Below are 20,968 nucleotides of genomic sequence, written 5' to 3'. Positions count from 1 at the left end.
TTTAAATTAAATTTGAAAGTGAGTTGAAATATTGCATTGTTTGAATAATTAAGATTTCTCTATGGGCAACTTGCTTTGCTTGAGGGTTTTGTACACAAGCTGTTTAATGTGTTCCAGTTTAATACAGAAGCAGATAATTTAAATCCAGTTTCCCAATACAGTACCATTTTTATTGGTTTTAAACCCACACCAAAACTCCCCAGGTTAAAATTTCCCCTAACTAGACAGAAAGGACAATTGGTTTATCAGAAAGAGGAAAACCAGAAGCAAAAAGTGAACATTAGTTATTTTTAATGGTTCTAACAATAAATGGCTAACAGTGGGAATGAGATTGACCATGTTAAATTACTTCCATTCTAGGCAGAAGGGGTAATTTGGCTAGCGTCAGCAATTATCAAGTTTAAAAAGTCCTTACACTCTCAATACCAGACTGAACTTCATTACCTGAGATTAATAGACAATTAATATGCAAATTCAGCAAATTGCTAAAACGCGTAATAAGGCAAACAGCAAGTTCAAAGTTGTGCAACTGGGGGTGAAAACTGTGCTTCACTATTTTTGTGTTTACTTAATCTCCTACATTTGATGACCAATCTGGATATCAATTAAAGAACGCACCATGAACATTTTTTTTTGCCAGGAACATCGACCCTGCTACAATATAGTTTACATTTCATTTAAATCTTTAGCATGGGGACTAACATTTGCTAAATTTGATTATTTCAACATCGATGTGGGGTATGTATTAATTTTCCTAACTCTTGAAACATTTTTAACATATTGTCCTCCACATCAACACAAATTAGCATGAAGAATAAGTTACCACTCTGACTGAGGGATCTATCGAATACAGAAGAAAACACTCACAAAAATAGGCAGAAGGCAAATACACAGCTCAGCAAGATTTAACTCAAAAAGATGGTGGTAGGGTCATTTTGTTCAAGAGTTTTTGCCAGCTGTTGTGATGCAATACATGTAAAACTGTCTGGAAATCGTGTTTACTTTGTTAGGCCATGGAGTGACATTTAAAGTGAGATGAAGAAACACAGCTAGAACTGTTTACAATTTACAGTTATAGGTGGGAGAAGGGAGCAATGGAGGGTGGATTACAAGTGTGCAAATTAGACACTGCCTACTGACACTCGGCTTGGTTTCTGCCAGGGTCACTCAGCTCCTGACCAGTCAACAGTCTCATTTTAAACATGGATAAGAAAACTGAATTCGAGAGGGGAGCTGAGAATGCCCTCAACATCATGGTTGCATTTCACTGAGTGTGGCATCAAGGAGTCCTAACAAAACCAAAGTATGGAAATTAAGGGAAAAGCCACTTAGAGTCATAGCTGGCACAAAGGAAAATGGATATAGGTTTGCAATGAAAATGAACCTTCCAGCTCAGCGAGCAAACCTACATCCAGAACCTCAACCTGAGCTACAAATCTTCTCACTAACAAAGGAATGTGGTTGTGCATATTTGAGGTCAGCCAACTCAGCTCCAGGATGCCTCTACATTCCTCAGCCTAGTATCCTAGGCCCAACCATTTTCAATCATTTGATCAATGACATGCTTTCAATCATAAAGTTGAAAGTGGGATGGTGACTGTACAATATTCAGCACAATTTGTGAGTCCTCAGATACGGAATCAATTTATGTCCAGATGAAGGAGGAACTAGATAATATCCAGGCCTGAGAAGGCAAGTGATAACTGGTCTGACAAGTCACACCACAGAAGTGCCAGGTAATGAATATTTCTAGGAATCTGACCACTGTTCACGACATTCAATCATTGCAATGCTGAATTCCCAGATTTCAACATCCTGAGAGTTAGCATGGGGAAACTGAACTGGACTGTGGATACAAGAACAGATTAGGTTTCCTACAGAGAGTATCTGACCTCCTGACCCTCTAGAGCCTTTCCATTGTCTACTACACACATGTCAGAAGCTTACTGGAATACTCAGTGCTTGCCTGGATGAGAGCACTTAAGAAGTCCGTCACCATCCAGGACAAAAGAGGTTGCTTGATTGGCATCATGTCCACAAGCATTCAGTCCATGTACCACTGACACATGTTAGTGAGACCAGACCACTCCCTCACCCCCACCCCAAACTATTTAAGGGGATAGCCTAGACACTAACTTTTATATTTATTTAAAGGCAAGTGTACGGTGCTGTGTTCCAGGTGTGATTCAATTGGTCCACGACTAGGCTTTAATCAACACACATTTTATTCTTACAAAACATTTAAAATACAAAAACAAAAGAAGAATTGGCATAACATTAACTCTATTGAAATCCTTAATAAGATAATATATTATTTAACCATTAATTAACAACCGATCCGATATAGGTAGCATCCCATAAATACAGTCTTTGGCAAAAATGCCATTCAACAAAATAGTTAGGGTTCTCGCGTTTTGTCTCTCTTCAATCCAGAAGAAAGAAACAACCTGTCCCTTTTGATTTTTAAGAGGAAGCCTCTCGTCTAAGACTTTTAGCCAGCAGCTTTCATCAACTATCAGTACTTCTTCTAACTGAAAGGAAAATGAAAAGCCTTCCTGAGTCTGTGTGAGCCTTGTCCCCACCCATTCATGAATTTTCTGTCTCATTTAAAAAAAGACTCTGATAGAGCACAAAAGCCCATCTGAAGGAGACATTTCGGCATCACTGTGGCCACATCCCTCTGCAAAAGACACAGCACATTCCTCTTAAAGTCATAGTACCATAACACACAGTAGTCGCAATGCGTACCACCTACAGAATGCACTACAGAAATTCATCAAGATTTTTCAAAAAGCACCTTCAAAAGCCATTGTCATCACCATCTTGAAGGACAAAGATGTCAGATACTTGGGAAAGTCACCACTTACTAATTTCTCTTCTAGTCACTCACCATCCTAACATGGAAATATATCACTGTTTTCCTCAAGTGTCACTCTCAAAATCCTGGCACTCTCTCCAGAGCAGCATTGTGGATGCACCTACTCCAAATGGACTATAGCATTTCAAGAATGTAGTTTACCATCACTTTCTCCAGGGCAACAATGGGTGGGAACTAAATGTTAATGAAGGAGAAAGTGAGGACTGCAGATGCTGGAGATCAGAGTCTAGAGTGTGGTGCTGGAAAAACACAGCAGGTCAGGCTGCATCTGAGGAGCAAGAGAATCAATGTTTCGGTCATAAGCCCTTCATCATGACCTAGCCATCTGGAATGGCTAGTCAATGAAGCCCATATCCCTTGAATGGCTAAAAAAACCATCAGAAATAGGCAATTAGGCATTAGAAGTCTGCTTTGCTATTCAGTAAGATCATATCTGATCTTTTTGTGGTTTAAATTCCATGTTTCCACCAACCCTCAATAGACACCGATTGTCTTGTCTAATATCAATCTATCTATCTCTATCCAAAAAGTGTTCAATGGCCCACCTCCATTGCTTTCTGATACAGAAAGTTCCAAAGTCACACAACCCTCTGAGAGAAAATAAAATCCCCTTGCCTGTGCCTTAAAAGCATGACCACAAAATGTTTAAAAAGTATCCCCTAGCCATAGACTTACCCACAGAGGGAACATGCTTTTCATGTCTACTTTGATCAGAATGGCCTGGAATTTCCTGGGCCTTGCTCGCCTCAACTAATGGCTGAGTAGAACTCCCACCTGCTCTATCCCACTCAATGTTCCAAAGAAACAATTCCAAATTTCAGGAAGGGATAATTTGCACAGATTGGGTGTACACCTAGTACTTGCTAAGATGTATCAACAATTTTGAGAAGATTTGTAGCTCAGGTTGAGGTTTTGGATGTAGGTTTGCTCACTGAGCTGGAAGGTTCATTTCCAGACGTTTCATTACCCTAGTGTGACATCTTCAGTGGGCCTCAAGCGAAGCAATGCTGAAAAGTCCTGTTTCCTATTTATATGTTTGGGTTTCTTTGGGTTGGTGCTGTCATTTCCTGTGATAATGTTATTTCATGTGGTGAAGTCACTTCCTGTTCCTTTTCTCAGGGGGTGATAGATGGGGTCTAACTCGATGTGTTTGTTGATAGAGTTCCAGTTGGAATGCCATGATGCTAGGAATTCTTGTACGTGTCTTTGTTTGGCTTGTCCTAGGATGGATGTGTTGTCCTAGTCGAAGTGGTGTCCTTCCTTATCTTATTCTCATATAAATAGAAAGCAGGAATTTTCAGCATTGCTTCATCTGAGGCCCACTGAAGATGTTACTTAGTAGAGTGACGAAACGTCTGGAAATGAACCTTCCAGCGAACAAACCTACATCCAAAGCATCAACAATCATTGCCTTAACCAAGCCTGGTGTACCTTGTCAGAGCAAAATAAAATCCTTCAAAGGCCCAAACAAATCAAAGCTTTTTTAAAAATTTCTTTGGTTGCCAGTGAAGAAGGTCATCTCTACGAAGTCAAGGCACTGTCCTAATATAACTTCATGATAAAAGACTTATAGGCAGAGGATCCACTTTAAATTTTCCTTTCTGGAAATTGAAGGCTGTTAAATGATAATCCCAATAGAAAGGGCTATGTTTTCTTTTGCAACCCTATACCCTCTAACGGCCACCCTGAGCTGAGTATGCCATATGAGTTTTGAGAGCAATACATCTCCTGTCTCCATGTAATGCAGCAATTTGTTGCAGAGTCCATGGATATGTGAACCACCAAGACCACCAGCATATTTTGTTTTACAGAATTCTATCCTTAATGCTGGCAGAAAAATATAAAAGCAGAGAGGAGGAGATATAAAAACAAATAGAGGTAAGGAAATTTCAAATCCACTATTATGTATTATATTTGCAAAACGTTTTCAGTCTGCTTCACTTTGATATGGAGGAAAGAAGGTGGATAAACATCGAGAAAATACAAAGGAAAAGAAAACATGCGTTGCATGTAATTATAAATTAGAATTTGGAAACATTGTGATAATAAGGTGCAATATATATAAATATTTAATTAATATTCTCTGGCAGGAAAAGATCTTTTATTATGTGTGTTTTGTAAAATAAACACTATTCTCCATTAACACAGTTGTCTTAATGTGAGTGGGTCAAAATTTATCAAACATTTTTATATATGATCTATTCCTTAATCTATAAAGCAAAAGAATCCCATAATGTCTATAATTAAGTGCTTCTTTCAATATCCAATAAATTGACTTCAGTTCATCAATACTTCCCTGCTGTAACAGGACAGTAAATTGAATAGAATGTCTTCAGCATTTATGGAACCTAAGGACGATAGCAAGACAGTAGAATAAACAGTGCTAACATTGATGCAACTCTGATAGACTTCATCTGGCTTTTGCCATGTTTGAATTGGCAACATGCAATGAGCAGAGTAGCACTGATGCAGAAGTTTCAAGGCAATTGTTTATTCTTTAACAAAATTGATGATTCGCATTGTATGTCCAATTCTTTAACTCCTCCAGGCCATTTTTTCCAGAAAGGATTGAAGAAAATTGACTTGTTCTACTTGCTTTGATCAAATTTATTGTGGTGTCTTCATACTTAATTTAGAAAGGAAAGCTCTCTTTTGAGCATTGGATTTACAGATGAATATATCACCCTGCATGTTACATACACAAAATATGTTCACCAGCTTTACTGTTATGTTTCAATTAACACTGGTCTTTATTTTTCCTGTTTGCCCATCTGCATTGTGATTTTATGCAGTTATAAATGTTTGAGGGTCACAACCAAGCTTGCTCACCAAAGTAAAGATTTAATAATTTCTTGTTTACTTCAATAACGTTACAAATTTAAAGATTTCACTTTTATACTTGTCCTTGCTGGTTCCATTTTATTGACACACTTTAATGGAAATGGACAGAAATTATTATCGCCAACAATTGTATGAAATACAAGGTTTAGAAAATTGCTCATATTTTTGCCAGGTTCATGATGTGGAATTGTTTAATTTCATGAAATGCACATAGAGAAACAATAGCCAACCTGCTGATGAACAGACATAACAGACAACAGGACGTTGAACCCATCAACAAAGACGGCATACTTAAACTGCTGGACTTGTGCCTCACAACACACTTCACATTCAACAACCAGATATACGAACAAATCAACGGAACACCCATGGGATCACCGATCTCGGGACTCATAGCAGAAGCAGTAATGCAAAGGTTAGAACAAACAGTCTTACCACAAATTCAACCCAAACTCTGCGTCAGATACGTTGATGACACCTTTGTAATCATTAAAAACACGGAAATAGAGAATACACACCGGATCATCAACTCCACATTCACAGAAATCCGATTCACGAGAGAGGAAGAAAAGGACAACCAACTCCCATTCCTAGACATGAGGGTACAGAGAACACCGAATGGAGAATTCACCACAAAGGTATACAGGAAAGCCACACACACAGACCAAGTCCTGAACTATGAAAGCAACCATCCCAATACACACAAACGAAGTTGGATCAAGACACTGTTCAAAAGGGCCACAACACACTGCAGCACACCAGAACTGCAAAAAGAGGAAGAGGAACACCTATACAAGGTATTCGGAAAAAACGGATATCCTCGCAATTTCATCAACAGATGCCTAAGGGAGAGACAACAGAACGAGGACATGCCGCAACCCAAAGGACTAGCCACACTACCATACATCAAGAACATCTCTGAAATGATAGCCAGACTACTGCGACCACTAGGACTTATAACAGCACACAAACCAACAGCCACCCTCAGACAACAACTCACCAAAACGAAGGACCCGATACCCAGCATGAGCAAAACTAACGTAGTGTACAAAATCCCATGCAAGAACTGCACAAAACACTATATAGGACAAACAGGGAGACAGCTAACCATCCGCATCCACGAACATCAACTAGCCACGAAACGACACGACCAGCTATCCCTAGTAGCCACACACGCAGACGACAAGCAACATGAATCTGACTGGGACAACACTACCATTATAGGGCAAGCCAAACAAAGAACAGCCAGGGAATTCCTAGAAGCTTGGCACTCATCCAGAAACTCCATCAACAAACACATAGACCTGGACCCAATATACCGGCCACTACAGCGGACAGCTGAAACTGACAACCGGAAGCGGCAGGGACAGGCCACTATAAATGCCGGAGGAAACACCACAGAAGCGCTTCACAGGAGGCTCCCAAGCACTGAGGATGTCACCTAGACAGGGGACGAAACGTTTGCAACAAAAACTTCCAGCTCGGCGAACAGAACCACAGCAACGAGCACCCGAGCTACAAATCTTCTCACAAACTTTGAACATATGCACATAGAGCTGAATTCTCCCAGTCTCTGAATGATGTAGGCAATGGTGAGGCAATTAGGAAACCATTATGAGAATGAGAAAATGAGATTCTCAACATTGAGAAAATTAAATCCGATTTTCCGCCCAAGGTTTGAATGGTGAGATAAGCATCTCACTGGTGAGCAACAAGTGGCCCATTCACATGAATTATCATTCATCGTTACCTATTCTTGCTTAATTTATATGAAGTTTGTCATTCTCTCACCAAGCAGTTATAAACCATGCAGCAGCAATTCATAACATGAAAGTCAGAGCAGTACCTGGTATCTCCCGCTCTCTACTTGCTCCTCCTGACCATTGCGTTGTGATTTAATTTTACTGCTGATGATGGTCCACAGTGCCTCATAGATGTCCAGTCCATTCTGAACCTATCCCATTTAGCATGATGGCGGTGCTACAGAGCATGACAGAGGGCATCCTCATGTGGAAACAAGATTTTGCCTCTGCAAAAACTGTACAATGGTCACTCCTACCTGTGGACAGGTGTATCTGTAACTGGTATACTGGTGTTGGTTCACTCATTCCAGCTTTTGGATTAGTGGTGCTGGAAGAGCACAGCAGTTCAGGCAGCATCCGAGGAGCAGCAAAATCAACTTTTCAGGCAAAAGCCCTTCATCAGGAATAAAGACAGAGAGCCTGAAGCGTGGAGAGATAAGCTAGAGGAGGGTGGGGGTGGGGAAAATATGGCATGGAGTACAATAGGTTAGTGGGGGAGGGGATGGAGGTGATAGGTCAGGGAGAAGGGTGGAGTGGATAGGTGGAAAAGAAGATAGGCAGGTCGGAGAAGTCATGGAGACAGTGCTGAGCTGGAAGTTTGGAACTAGGGTGAGGTGGGGGAAGGGGAAATGAAGAAACTGTTGAAGTCCACATTGATGCCCTGGGGTTGAAGTGTTCTAAGGCAGAAGATGAGGCGTTCTTCCTCCAGGCGTCTGGTGGTGAGGGAGTGGCGGTGAAGGAGGCCCAGGACTTCCATGTCCTCGGCAGAGTGGGAAAGGGAGTTGAAATGTTGGGCCACAGGGCGGTGTGGTTGATTGGTGCGGGTGTCCCGGAGATGTTCCCTAAAGCACTCTGCTAGGAGGCGTCCAGTCTTCCCAATGTAGAGGAGACCGCATTGGGAGCAACGGATGCAATAAATGATATTAGTGGATGTGCAGGTAAAACTTTGATGGATGTGGAAGGCTCCTTTAGGGCCTTGAATGGAGGTGAGGGAGGAGGTGTGGGCACAGGTTTTGCAGTTCCTGCGGTGGCAGGGGAAGGTGCCACGAAGGGAGGGTGGGTTGTAGGGGGGCATGGACCTGACCAGGTAGTCATGGAGGGGATGGTCTTTGCGTAGGGTGGAAATGGGTAGGGAGGGAAATATATCCCTGGTGGTGGGGTCTTTTTGGAGGTGGCAGAAATGTCGGCAGATGATTTGGTTTAGTAGGGTGGAAGGTGAGCACCAGGGGCGTTCTGTCCTTGTTACAGTTGGAGGGGTCGGGTCTGAGGGCGGAGGTGAGGGACGTGGACGAGATGTGTTGGAGGGCATCTTTAACCACGTGGGAAGGGAAATTGCGGTCTCTAAAGAAGGAGGCCATCTGGTGTGTTCTGTGGTGGAACTGGTCCTCCTGGGAGCAGATACGGCGGAGGCAGAGGTATTGGGAATACGGGATGGCATTTTTGCAAGAGGTAGGGTGGGAAGAGGTGTAATCCAGGTAGCTGTGGGAATCGGTGGGTATGTAAAAAATGTCAGTGTCAAGTCAGTCGTCATTAGTGGAGATGGAGAGGTCCAGGAAGGGGAGGGAGGTGTCAGAGATGGTCCAGGTAAATTTAAGGTCAGGGTGGAATATGTTGGTGAAGTTGATGAATTGCTCAACCTCCTCGCAGGAGCATGAGGTGACGCCAATGCAGTCATCAATGTAGTGGAGGAAGAGGTGTGGAGTGGTGCCGGTGTAATTCAGAAGATCAACTGTTCTATGTAGCCAACAAAGAGACAGGCATAGCCCTGAAGCGTGGAGAGATAAGCTAGAGGAGGGTGGGGGTGGGTGTAAGTTCAGTCTGGAAGCTGTATCCTTTGGGTCTCAGCAAATCTAATCAATAGTGGTACCATCAAGGAACCTTTGAGGATAGATATTGAACCAATGTGAAGGACCGTTGATTGGGGGAATAGGTAGTAATCAGCAGGAGGTTTGTTTGCCCATGGTTAGCCTGATGTCTAATGCCATGAGACTTCATAATCCATGGAACCAGTTTGAGGACTTCACAGCCAATCCCTTCTGACTGTATATTCTCAGTTTCACTATTTCTGGGCCTGTCCTGTGAGTGAGTCAGCAGATACCTATAGATGGTAATGAAGGACTCTGAGATGTTGGCTAAAACATGATTCTATGAGTATGACTAATTTGTAAGAAAGTCATAGAAGAGCGGTTGAGAACTCTGGGTTGGTACTCAATGAAGATAAGAAGAATGATGGAGGAATCTCTTTGAAACTTACAGTAATACTGAGAGACCTGGACTGAGTGGACTTGGACATGATGTTTCCACTAGTAGATGAGATTAGGATTTGAGGGCACAACTGCAGAGTGAAGGGACAATGCTTTAGGACTGAGACAAGGAGGATTTTTTTCAGCCATAGGATGGTGAATATATGGATCCCATTGTTGCTGAAGGCTTTGGAACCTGAGTCATTGAGTGTTGCTAAGACAGAGATAGGTTCTTGATTAGTAAGGGAATCAAGGGTTGAAGCTGAAAATGTGTTGCTGGAAAAGCGCAGCAGGTCAGGCAGCATCCAAGGAACTGGAGAATAGGAGCCCTTCTTCAGGAAGGGCTTATGCCCAAAACATCAATTCTCCTGTTCCTTGGATGCTGCCTGACCTGCTGCACTTTTCCAGCAAATCATTTTCAGCTCTGATCTCCAGCATCTGCAGTCCTCACTTTCTCCTCGATCAAGGGTTGAAGGCAGGAGAATGTGATTGAGAAACATACCAGTCATGATGAAATGGCAGAGCAGATTCAATGGACTGAAATGCTCCTATGTTTTATGGTCTTGTGGTTATTTTAATGTTGATACAAGTCAGACGGGTGAAATTCACTACCCAAGAGAGTGGTGGATGCTGGGACATTGAATAAATTTAAGAAGGAGGTTGACAGATTTTTATTGAGTAATGTGTTGATGGTTGGTGGAGCGTGGGCAGGAAAGTTGAGTTGAAGTCGAGATGAGATCAGCCACAACTGTGTTAAATGGTGAAGCAAGCTCAAGAGCTGAATTGTCTACTCCTTCTCTGAGTTATTATATTGTTATAACTTTGTAAGGACTATTAGGCAGTGAGGGCCTTTCTTCTGTCTGGGTCGATGCTGAATGACCAGTCTGGTTAAATTTTATTTTTGAACTGGTTTGGAACTGAAGTCACACAAATTTTGAGATGGACTTTTATGAAAATCCCATAACTTTATTGTCCCCATTGTTGGCACTTGCTTTTTCTTCCACACTTATTCAATTATCTAAATTGAAATTTCCCAGTGGCCGTGGAGGGATTTGAACTCCTATTTCAGGAACAACATTAGTGCAGGCTTCTGGATTACTAGAAATAGAAGCAGTAATATAACTGCTGTGATCTTGTACGTTGTAACGTTAAACCACAGGAAATAGTTTTGCTCCATGGAGTCACATTTCTTTCCAGAGTCAGGTCAGACACTTTCTCTAGGTATGGAATAGCTTAAATATACCAAAGGTCATCTGGTTGTTGGAGCAGCGCAGACTGGAATTGTGAGATGAGATCATGTGGAATCCTTGTCACAGCTGACTCCATGGAAATTACCTGGGACTTCAATTTTCTGATGTCTGGAACTCTCAGACAGACTCCATTAAAGCTGAAAACCTCAGAAGGTTTCAACTTATTTATTATTAGTCATTATTACCCAGGAAATGTTAGAGGATTAAAAACCTGTTCCAGTTCCTGGATAGCTATTAAACTGAATGCCCAACTCGCCAAAGTTTGACTTTCAATTATACTTTCCAACTCTTGATATGTGCTAAAGGGACAACTGTCCAACTCCTGACTCACTCCCTAATGCCCTAACTCAGCCCAATACTGCCTGACACAGTCCTTCCAGAACCAACACCCCTGGCCCAGCTGGGACCAAACCCACAAACTGCACCCCTTCCACAGCCCCAACCTTGCTGGAAATGAATCCCCACCTGACCCTTCTGGGACTAAACTGGCCCCCTCCCCTTCACCATCCTTCACCTTCCTCCTCCCACACACACCCCCTCACTAACAAACTGACTTGCCCTGCTAGGTCTGGCCCTTCCACACGCCAGCAGAGCCTCACCCTCCTATCACCGATCTGATGCACCTGTCCTGTCTCAGTCACAAAGCTCTTTTGTGACCTTTAACTCCTGAGATAGCAAGTGTTGTGAAAACGGTGCATGTTTTTACCTGCAAAGCTACTCCTACACTCAATGGATTTCTTTCTGTTTTCCTTCAATACATGTATTTGAGGCAAGCCGAACTCAAAACCTTGGCCAGAAATATCATCAACACGTAAGTGGACAATTTTATAGAGAATTACCATTGACTAAAATTCGCTCTGGTGGCAATGAGAATGCTAGGTATCGAATATAGCCTGATACTGCTGCAAAGTGCTGCATTACCACTAATGCTACATTTGTTGTTGAAATGCAGTCTTACAAAACCCAATTCTTAGGAACTGATAGATTAACTTAACTGATATTAAGTGGAATATCCAATCCTTTGTTCTCATGGTTCATATATGTTATATGTATGTTATATTAATAGACTTATATTACAAATTACAACAAATGAGCTGTATAAGAACTCACTTTATAGATTAAATCCTCATGGCTAGAATTAAATTGAAGATGCAAAATTAAAACTATGTTAAAATGAACAATAAATGAATATGTACATCTTGAGATAAAAGTAAACTCCCTCCCCAACCATTCTTGACCTCCTATGGATAGCTTAACTGTCAAATCCAAGTACCAAACATTATTCTTCTTTCCCTTTCTCTGTTTCCTCTGCTCTGTATAATTTGAGCCATTTAGCAAGTAATAGCTTTCGATCTGTCAAAAAAACCTTCAAGAAATGCAGACTATGTAGCTATTTAAGATGATCTCAATGTATGGAACTGCATGTTTGTTTCACCTGTGATATAGTCTTGTTATCCTGTATGTGTCATGGCCTGACAAATTGGATTTTTAAATATAACTTTGCATTGTTTAAAACAAAGAATAAAGAATCAATAACCAAATTCTGCTTTGTTTGTTAGGAATGGTTATACTTATGGATGAAATTGGAGACGATTGTATAGTAAAAACATAATTTGTAAAGAACACAACAAAGAAAAATAAAGTGCATTTAGTTAGTGATTTTAATCATGATTTTATAATAATGTTAAAAATGTGTGAAAATCAATAATCCCCTAATGGAATCTCTCTACACATTCCAAAGTTCAGGAATTCTTTTCAATCATCAATTACACTTAGAATTACATTCACTAGCACTAAATTAGATCATCTATAAATCAAGAGAGAAAAATCTGTTTCTTGTATAAGGTAATGTTTTGAAGGGTGAATGCTGAAGACTGCATTAAATGCCAGTCAATCTGATTATGTTATCAGGGCTTGAATGGTGAAAGGTAGAACATCTTTGGATCTCGAAGAGGACAGACCTGTTATCCTAGGTCTCCTCAGAGCCTTTGTAACCAGGGGCCAAATGTTCTCAGAACTTGAACTATGTTGGTATTGGTGAAACATTTGGGAAAATATGACAAAAATTAAAATTGAAATTGAGAAAAAATGTCTAATTTTGCCCATAAGATTTCAACCTTGTAAGAATCTTGTAACTGAACAACAGGGGTTTGTAGGTATAAGCAAGATCTCATTATTGCCTAATCTCACCTATTTATATACAGGTTGCTACTTTCACAGACAATAGAAAGAAACCCAATGGTGACAATCCCCCATATGAAAGGCCGAGTGGGAACCTCGAAGCTGCAAATCACCAGTGTCTCCTCTGGGCTTTCTTTTTAGCAGTGTTATTGTCCTTCAAACAAATAGCCATGTCACAAAACCTAAGAGATGCAGTCCTCAGCTAAGTTCAAGAGGATTGTCAACAGTCAGGTGCCCCATTAGAGTCAATAAAAAGTATAGTCTAATCTCAATCCAGGGATTTGGAGATGCTCTGTCCGCTGCTCGATCTCTTCAATATCAGGATTTCAATAACCCATTTTGACCTATCTTCTCAATAAGAAGACTTGCCACATTGAACTTCACAGACAACTACCCTGAGTCCCACTCTATCACAATATGCTAAGACTCACCCTAGTACTTTATACTCACCCCCCTGCAGAAGCCACAGAGATGACTACAGCTAATAGCATCATCCTGTACCCCCTGCTACTGCAAACTACCACCATTTTAAACAGTCACTTCCAGATACCCACAACCTTCTATCTGAATTCCTCCTCCTTCGAACTGAGCTTCCCCCTAGTCACCTTCCTTATCCCCACAACGATCAATGCTTCTGCTTCCTCATCCCAGACTTGATTCATGCTCCATTTCCAGCATTGAATCCCCACAGTCCCAACCACTCCCCCCCATCGAATTCTTCCGATACATTGATGGACAGACACCCAGAATGGTATTTACTGCTGACCTGTTACCGATTGTGATGATCAGCATTGGGACATGAATGGCCAGACCCATGACTGCTGTGTTCATAAATCTCAGAATAGTGATGTACAATTCCCTGGACCGCTTATGCTGGCCCATACAACATAGAATATTACAGTGCTGTACAGGACTTTCAGCCCTTGATGTTGGTCGAACTGTGAAACCAATCTGAAACCATCTAACCCACACTATTCCTTCATCATCCATATATTTATCCAATGAACATTTAAATGCCCTTAAGGTTGGAGCGTCTACTACTGTTGTAGTCAGGAGCATTCAATGCCTTTTCTACTCTCTGAATGAAGAGCCTACTTCTGACATCCGTCCTGTATCTAGCACCACTCAATTTAAAGCTATGTCCCCTTGTGCTAGCCATCACCAACTGAGGAAAAAGGCTTTCACTGTCCACCCTATCTAATCCTCTTGTATGTCTCTATTAAGTCACCACTTAACCTTCTTCTGTCTAATGAAACCAGCCTGAAGTCCCTCAGCCTTTCCTCATAAGACCTTCCTCCATACCAGCCAACATCCTGGTAAATCTCCTTTGTACCCTTTCCAATGTTTCCACATCCTTCCTATAATGCGACAACCAGAACTGTACACAATACTACAAGTGCGGCCGCACCAGAGTTTTGTATAGCTGCAGAATGACCTTGTGGCTCCAAAATTCAATCCCTCTACCAATAAACGCCAATACACCGTACACCTTCTTAACAACCCTATCAACCTGAATGGCAACTTTCAGGAATCTATGCACACGGACAGCGAGATCTCTCTGCTCATCTACACTACCAAGAATCTTACCATTACCCCAGGCATCTGTAATCCTGTTACTTCTTCCAAAGTGACTCACCTTGCAGCACTGAGCATTGAACAGTCGTCTAACTGTACTGGGACTTCAGCTTGAACATCTCAAAACAGATGATTGACCATGTCAGAGCCAAAGGACTGTATTCAGACTGTCAATGCTAGCACCTACTAACAGACAGCAAAAATTTCCCTTGACTTGACTGACAATTAGCTGTTGACAATTGCTACCATATCGATTTGGTTAGAAGAGTGGATAGCATAGGCAGCTGGCAATGCTACAGGAGTTACATTTTAATCTCAGTGTGTGTGTACAGCAAAATCTTAGACCCCCCACTATTCCAGTACAGATAAGCAACTGTTCTATGTAACTGCATTAAAAAGCCATTGAGAACAACAGTAATGACAGTTTTTTTGGCTCTGATTGAAGTGTCACTGTATTAAAAAGTGTGGCATGGCAAGGCATGGTGTGAGTATGCATGTAGGCACAAACTGAGTGAGCCTTAAGAGAGCAAAGAAGCAGCCCTGAGGTGCCACCTGGTATATTCCATGTGCTGCATCCCTGTTTGCGTGCACAAAGTGTCCCCATTGCAGCCTTTTCAATGGTTGTTGTTGCTGCTATACCCTGATATATATATATATATATATATATATATGAGCAGCCTGCTAGTCTATCTGGTGGAAACTTCAGACCAAGCTGCCAGGTCTGTTGCCATGGTCTGCTCTGGCAGTTCTGAGGAAGAGGTTCCATCTTTTGTCCACCATCCTATCAATCCAGGATCTTCAGGTCTATCATCGGGATGCCAACTGGCCTTTATTGGCCAGGTTTGGGACAATTCTTCCCACACTGCAACTGTGATTGGCTGTTCCTAGCTGGTGATGTTTAAAATGTTATACAGATGGGATTCAAATATGGCACAGGTGATGGGTAAGCTGTAAGGTCCAGCAGACAGCGAGCACTTCTGCCACTGGTGAGGACAAGATAGTGCGAGCACAGTGGAAACATGTTGAATAAATAATGAGGTGAACAGCATAAAATCATGAAGGTAAGCTCACTAAATCTCACAGAGATAATTTTCTGTGAATCTCCCACATTTTTATAAAAGTCAGCCCACCTATAATATAGTTATAATATAACTTCTCCGATTGTTCTCATACAATAAATTCCAACTTGTTTACAATGTGACTGTCTTATGATGAGAGTACCTAGAGTTTCCCCCTGACCATTTTGATTGCTTTATTTATTGTTATATGTATTTTGTTACAAAACGCAATGAAAACTTTGTATAGTTAGCGATTTTTGAGAAGATTTATAGCTCAGGCTGCATGGTGACGAAACGTCTGAAAATAAACCTTCCAGCTCAGCAAGCTCAATTACTTACTTATTGTTGTATAGTGTCACCATTCTCCACCGTCTTCTTAAAACACAGAAAAATACACCAAAACGCAAAATATAAAGCAGCAGAATAAATAAATAAATAAAAGTGTTCAACTTTACAGTCCTTTCTGTTAAGTACCCCATCACACGCCATGGCCCTGCTGGTCAGGCATAAGACCCGTTTGCTGCAGCATGACCACAGGAACAAAGGTCACCCCCGCTCTTCAGCACCATCTTGTCTCCACTGATGCCCTCGCCACTGTGAGTCCTCATTGGACCTCACCACTGCAGACACCACTGACACGGCCGGGTACCACACTCACCCAAACTTGATTCCACAGCCGCTTCGAGGCCGTTTCGAGCACACCTCGCCGATGCAGACACTGCCGATGCCGCTGGGTGTCGAACTGGGTCCAAATACGCCTCCACTGCCATCTCCGTGAATGCAAACTCGCTTCAGGCGAAAAGCCCTGTAGACCCAGTCAGAATTGAGATGAAAGCAGCGATCTACCTCATCACATGTTAGCAAAAGTTGGCATCGCATTCTCATTTCACTTGAAGTCAGCAGAGGTCATCTGAAAGCTCAATCAACGCTGCACTAAATGACATCATTGGCCAGTAAATGTCAACCCTATATCGCTGTTATGCACCGAGAACCAGATGACCCAGGAGAATGTCTGGGAGCCATTGTTTTCACACAACTCAAATATGAAAGCTTTCCTCAATCAAGCACATTTAGCCGTTCTTTGTTCCAAAACCAGTCATTTCATTTTTATTGTTTCTTTGCAATGATTAATATTATGGTTGGTGAATCAACCATGACACTTCAATTATATTGCAATGGCACATTCATGACATTCAGAGGGCAGCTGTGTCATTCCAGGTTTTTGTAATCATAAAAATGGAATTATTTCTCTCCGAAATTTAGACACCACGGGATAACAACTTGATTACTGTCTTAAATAAAACTTTTAATCTTTTCACTTGTATTCTTGTCCATGGCAGTCACTATCAATAAATTATCACGTTTTAAATGGTCTTTCTGCAATTAATTATATCCTCTGTGCTAACATGGCAGACATTTTCTGATGAAAATAAAGCAATGTTGCCATATTGTATGAAAAGGGCTTATATTTTGCATGGCTGGTCTTTCAAGACCCATAGACAAATTAGTTGGCACGATAATGTGTGTGGTCTGGGTACCTACTGATTTTCTTGCTATTGAATATCACATTAATTATAAAATATTGTATCACGAGGACGTCAGAAATAATGACCATTCCACAATACAAATGTGAGCACAGAATCCCTATACTGTAGAAGCAGATCATTTAGCCCATTGAATTCACACCAACGCTCCAAAGAGCATCCCACTCTCCCCCTGCATTTTGCATAACTGATTCACCTAGCCTGCACAATTTAGCACGGCCAATTCATCTAAACTGCACATCATTGGACTGTGGGAGGAAACCAAAGCATACCCATGCAGACACAAGGAGAATGTGCAGACTCCACACAGTCACAGGTGGAAGTGAACCCAGGTCCCTGGCTCTGTGAGGCAGTAGTATTAGCCACTGCACCACCATGCTGCTCCTTGCTGTCTGATGAAACTCCATAGACTTTGTCACTCCTTGTGTTGGAGTGATAATGTACTTTTTAATATCTCCTCTTCAGATCCCTTCTCCTTTATTAGGCTTCATGTTCGGCTGAACACACAGAATTGCTTCATTTTCAGACAACTCTTTCCAAATATATTAAGAAATTTTAATTAGGTAATCAGACATGGTGGACTGAAGGGCCTGTTCCTGTGCTTATACTTCTCTATGCTCTAATATGTTCTCAGCTTCAAAAGAACAGCCAAAAACTAGGAGAGGAAAAAAAAATCAATCCCTCAAAAACTCAGCCTACACATGAGCTCCTTTGTGCATGCAACTTCCATTACCCAGACTTCATACCAGCTGAGCACACAGTGCCATTCCTTCATTAAGGGTGGGAAATTGACACAGAGTATTTTAAATGAAATTTAAATGGAACTGAATATGTTAATGTGGGCTCTATCACAATCTGTGTAAGAATGCTTTACACTGAACTAAAAGTCAACTAGAAAATGTGCCATGTGAGAGTTCACATCATTGAAATTTGTGCTATTTCCTGACCTCCACACTTTCCAATGGAACATGTAAATAATATGCTGCCAGATAATTTTGAAATCTACTCTTATGAGTAAAGTCAGCATCCAAATGCTCTATTTCATCCAGTTGTGATTTTTAAAAAATACATTGACAAAGTAGTGCCTGATGATATCACTGGGGCCTTGATTGCATGAGGAATAAATTATTAATTCCCTGATCACAAACACAAGGATGATTTTCGCATTAATTATGTTTAGTAATTTAGATTTCCCAAAATGTTAATTTATTCTTTCGGTGCACTACATCAAATTGTAATTAGTCAAAATTCCAAAATGAACAGTAAAAATAAAGTATGCATATTATTCTGAAGAAGGATCACTGGCTTCACAATATTAACTTTGCTTTCTCCGCACAGATGCTACCAGACCTGTTGAGTTTCTCCAGCAATTTCTAGTTTTGGTGCATAATCTATTAAATGAGGAAACCTCTGTAATAAGATGCAGTTGCTATTTTCTCCTTGTGTGAATCAATGGTTCAGTCATTGGATCATTTTTTAAAAATAATGAAGCTGAAATTGTGACGGGCTTGTTCTGCTGGTGCAAGTGAGGGAGGAAAACCCATATATAGATTGAAAACCAAATGGAAAGACATGGACCCCATCCAAATGTATGGGGATGTGATCATTAGCATGCACAAGGTGCATGGTTCTATAAAGGCACATCAAAGGAGCATGCCTTGATCCATATTCCAGAAATTACCGTGGGCTGTAGCTTGTCACCTAGTTTGCAGAAAAGAGCCATTGCAATCGGAAAAGTGTGCACTGAAAAGACCACACTGCTAGAAACGAGATTATTGTGCAATCTTGGTCATTTACCTTTGTCAGAAGATGGGCACTACTTTGCTGAACCTCAGGATTTACATAATCCTGTAAGATCTCTGGTTTGCTTTAAGTTTAATTGCAAAACATGGTAAGTTTCAATCATAGGCTAAATTGGGAAAGATGATTAAAAAGGATTCCAGCTCAGACTGCATTATTGAGACCATATGTCTGGATCAAGCTCTGTTTTCAGCACATTCTTAAGTATCGTATATATTGTTAAGGTGTATTCATATTCAGAAGGGAATTGGAAATGTATCAGATAGTATTTATATTTTGCAGGGGTACAGCTATGGAGAAAGCTACAGAGTGACATTCATTCATTTGCTCTTGAAAACAGCATACAGACAGAATGGGCTGAATGGACTCTTTCTATGGTATAACCATTTAATGATTCTAAGCTCATATCTGTTATACTTTTAACAACTGATATTTAATCGTATTGGCATATTCAAATACAATGACTTTTGTTCAATCTTCCCTCCTCCTGCAGTACCACTTTAACTGACAAATGTCAAGAAACGTAAGTGGAGACCAGTTGCTATTACATTAGAATGCGTTCTATCATCATTACAAAATCTACCACCTGTCCGACCTTGATATATTTCTATATTGAACTAAACAAGATGAATGTCATTCTTTGCTCATCTCCCATGGACATGCTATCAATTGTACAAGAAGTGGCTCTATTTTAATACTTATCTACAATACCTTTGAAAAGTTCATATTAAGTGAAAGTGTTAGACATAATTAGCCACAATTTGATTGAATATTGATATTTTGCCACAGAATCAAAATAACAGTATAATGTTTCAATTGCTAAACTACAAAATACACCAAGAATTCAAGTTAGATGATTTTTATTTACACAATTGATACACATTTGATACTAAATTAGTGTCCAATCTAATGACCAGTGGTGTGCCACAGGGTACTGGATCCACTGCTTTTCATTATTTATATAAATGATTTGGATGTGAATTTAGGAGGGATGGTTAGTAAGTTTGCAGAAGACACCAAAATTGGAGGTGCAGTGGACAGCGAAGAAGGTTTACCTCTGAGTACAATGGGATCCGATCAGATGGGCCAATGGGTCAAGGAGTGGTAGATGGAGTTTAATTTAGATAAATGTGAGGTGCTGCATTTTTGAAAGGCAAATCAGGGCCGGACTTATACATTTAATGGTCAGGTCCTGGGGAGTGCTACTGAACGAAGAGATCTTGGAGTGCAGGTTCATAATTCCTTGAAAGTGGAGTCCCAGATAGACAGGGTAGTGAAGAAGGCATTTGGTATGCTTGGTTTTATTGATCAGTGCATTGAGTATAGGAGGTCATGTTGTGGCTGTACATTACATTGGTTAGCCCATTTTTCGAATACAGCATGCAATTCTGGTCTCCCTTTTCAAAGGAAAGATGTTAGGGAACTTGAAAGGGTTTAGAAAAGATTTACAAAGATGTTGCAAGTGTTGGAGGATTTGAGCTATAGGGAGAGACTGAATAGACTGGGGCTATTTTCTCTGGAGCGTTGAGGCTGAGGGATGACCTGATAGAGGTTTATAAAATCATGAGGGGCATGGATAAGGTAAATAGACAAGGTCTTTTCCCTAGGATGGGAGAGTCCAAAACTAGAAGATGTAGGTTTAAGGTGAGAGGGGGAAAAGCTGAAAAGGGACCTAAGGGGCAATTGTTTCACTCAGAAGGTGGTGAACGAATGGAATGAGCTGTCAGATGGAGCTATGGAGCCTGGTAAAATTACAACATTTATAAGGCTCCTGGTTGGATATATGAATAGGAAAG

At 41.0% G+C, this 20,968-nt stretch overlaps 1 protein-coding gene and 1 long non-coding RNA gene across 36 annotated transcripts in view; one reads left to right on the top strand and one right to left on the bottom strand.

The window, feature by feature from the left end:
• LOC122556701 (uncharacterized) overlaps positions 1-20,968 on the top strand; it is a 270,756-nt gene that overhangs the window by 41,555 nt on the left and 208,233 nt on the right. For 14 of the 35 annotated variants that reach the window (XR_015759760.1, XR_015759759.1, XR_015759761.1 and 11 more), the window contains one exon: positions 4,690-4,756. The exons of 1 other annotated variant lie outside the window; for it this stretch is intronic. Coding sequence is in view for 15 of the 34 variants with exons in the window: in XM_087995399.1 (XP_087851525.1) it covers positions 5,956-7,164 (1,209 nt within the window). In the remaining 19 variants the exon portion in view is untranslated. 20 more of the 35 variants (XM_087995399.1, XM_087995397.1, XM_087995396.1 and 17 more) reach the window with 5 other exon arrangements.
• LOC122556702 (uncharacterized) overlaps positions 1-20,968 on the bottom strand; it is a 152,900-nt gene that overhangs the window by 42,798 nt on the left and 89,134 nt on the right. The gene's annotated exons all lie outside the window — the stretch shown is intronic.

The sequence above is a fragment of the Chiloscyllium plagiosum genome, unplaced genomic scaffold, assembly GCF_037043375.1.
Source record: "Chiloscyllium plagiosum isolate Xiang-an unplaced genomic scaffold, Cpla_swu_hap1 HiC_scaffold_16, whole genome shotgun sequence".
Taxonomy (NCBI): domain Eukaryota; kingdom Metazoa; phylum Chordata; class Chondrichthyes; order Orectolobiformes; family Hemiscylliidae; genus Chiloscyllium; species Chiloscyllium plagiosum.
This window is presented reverse-complemented; position numbering and strand designations above follow the sequence as displayed.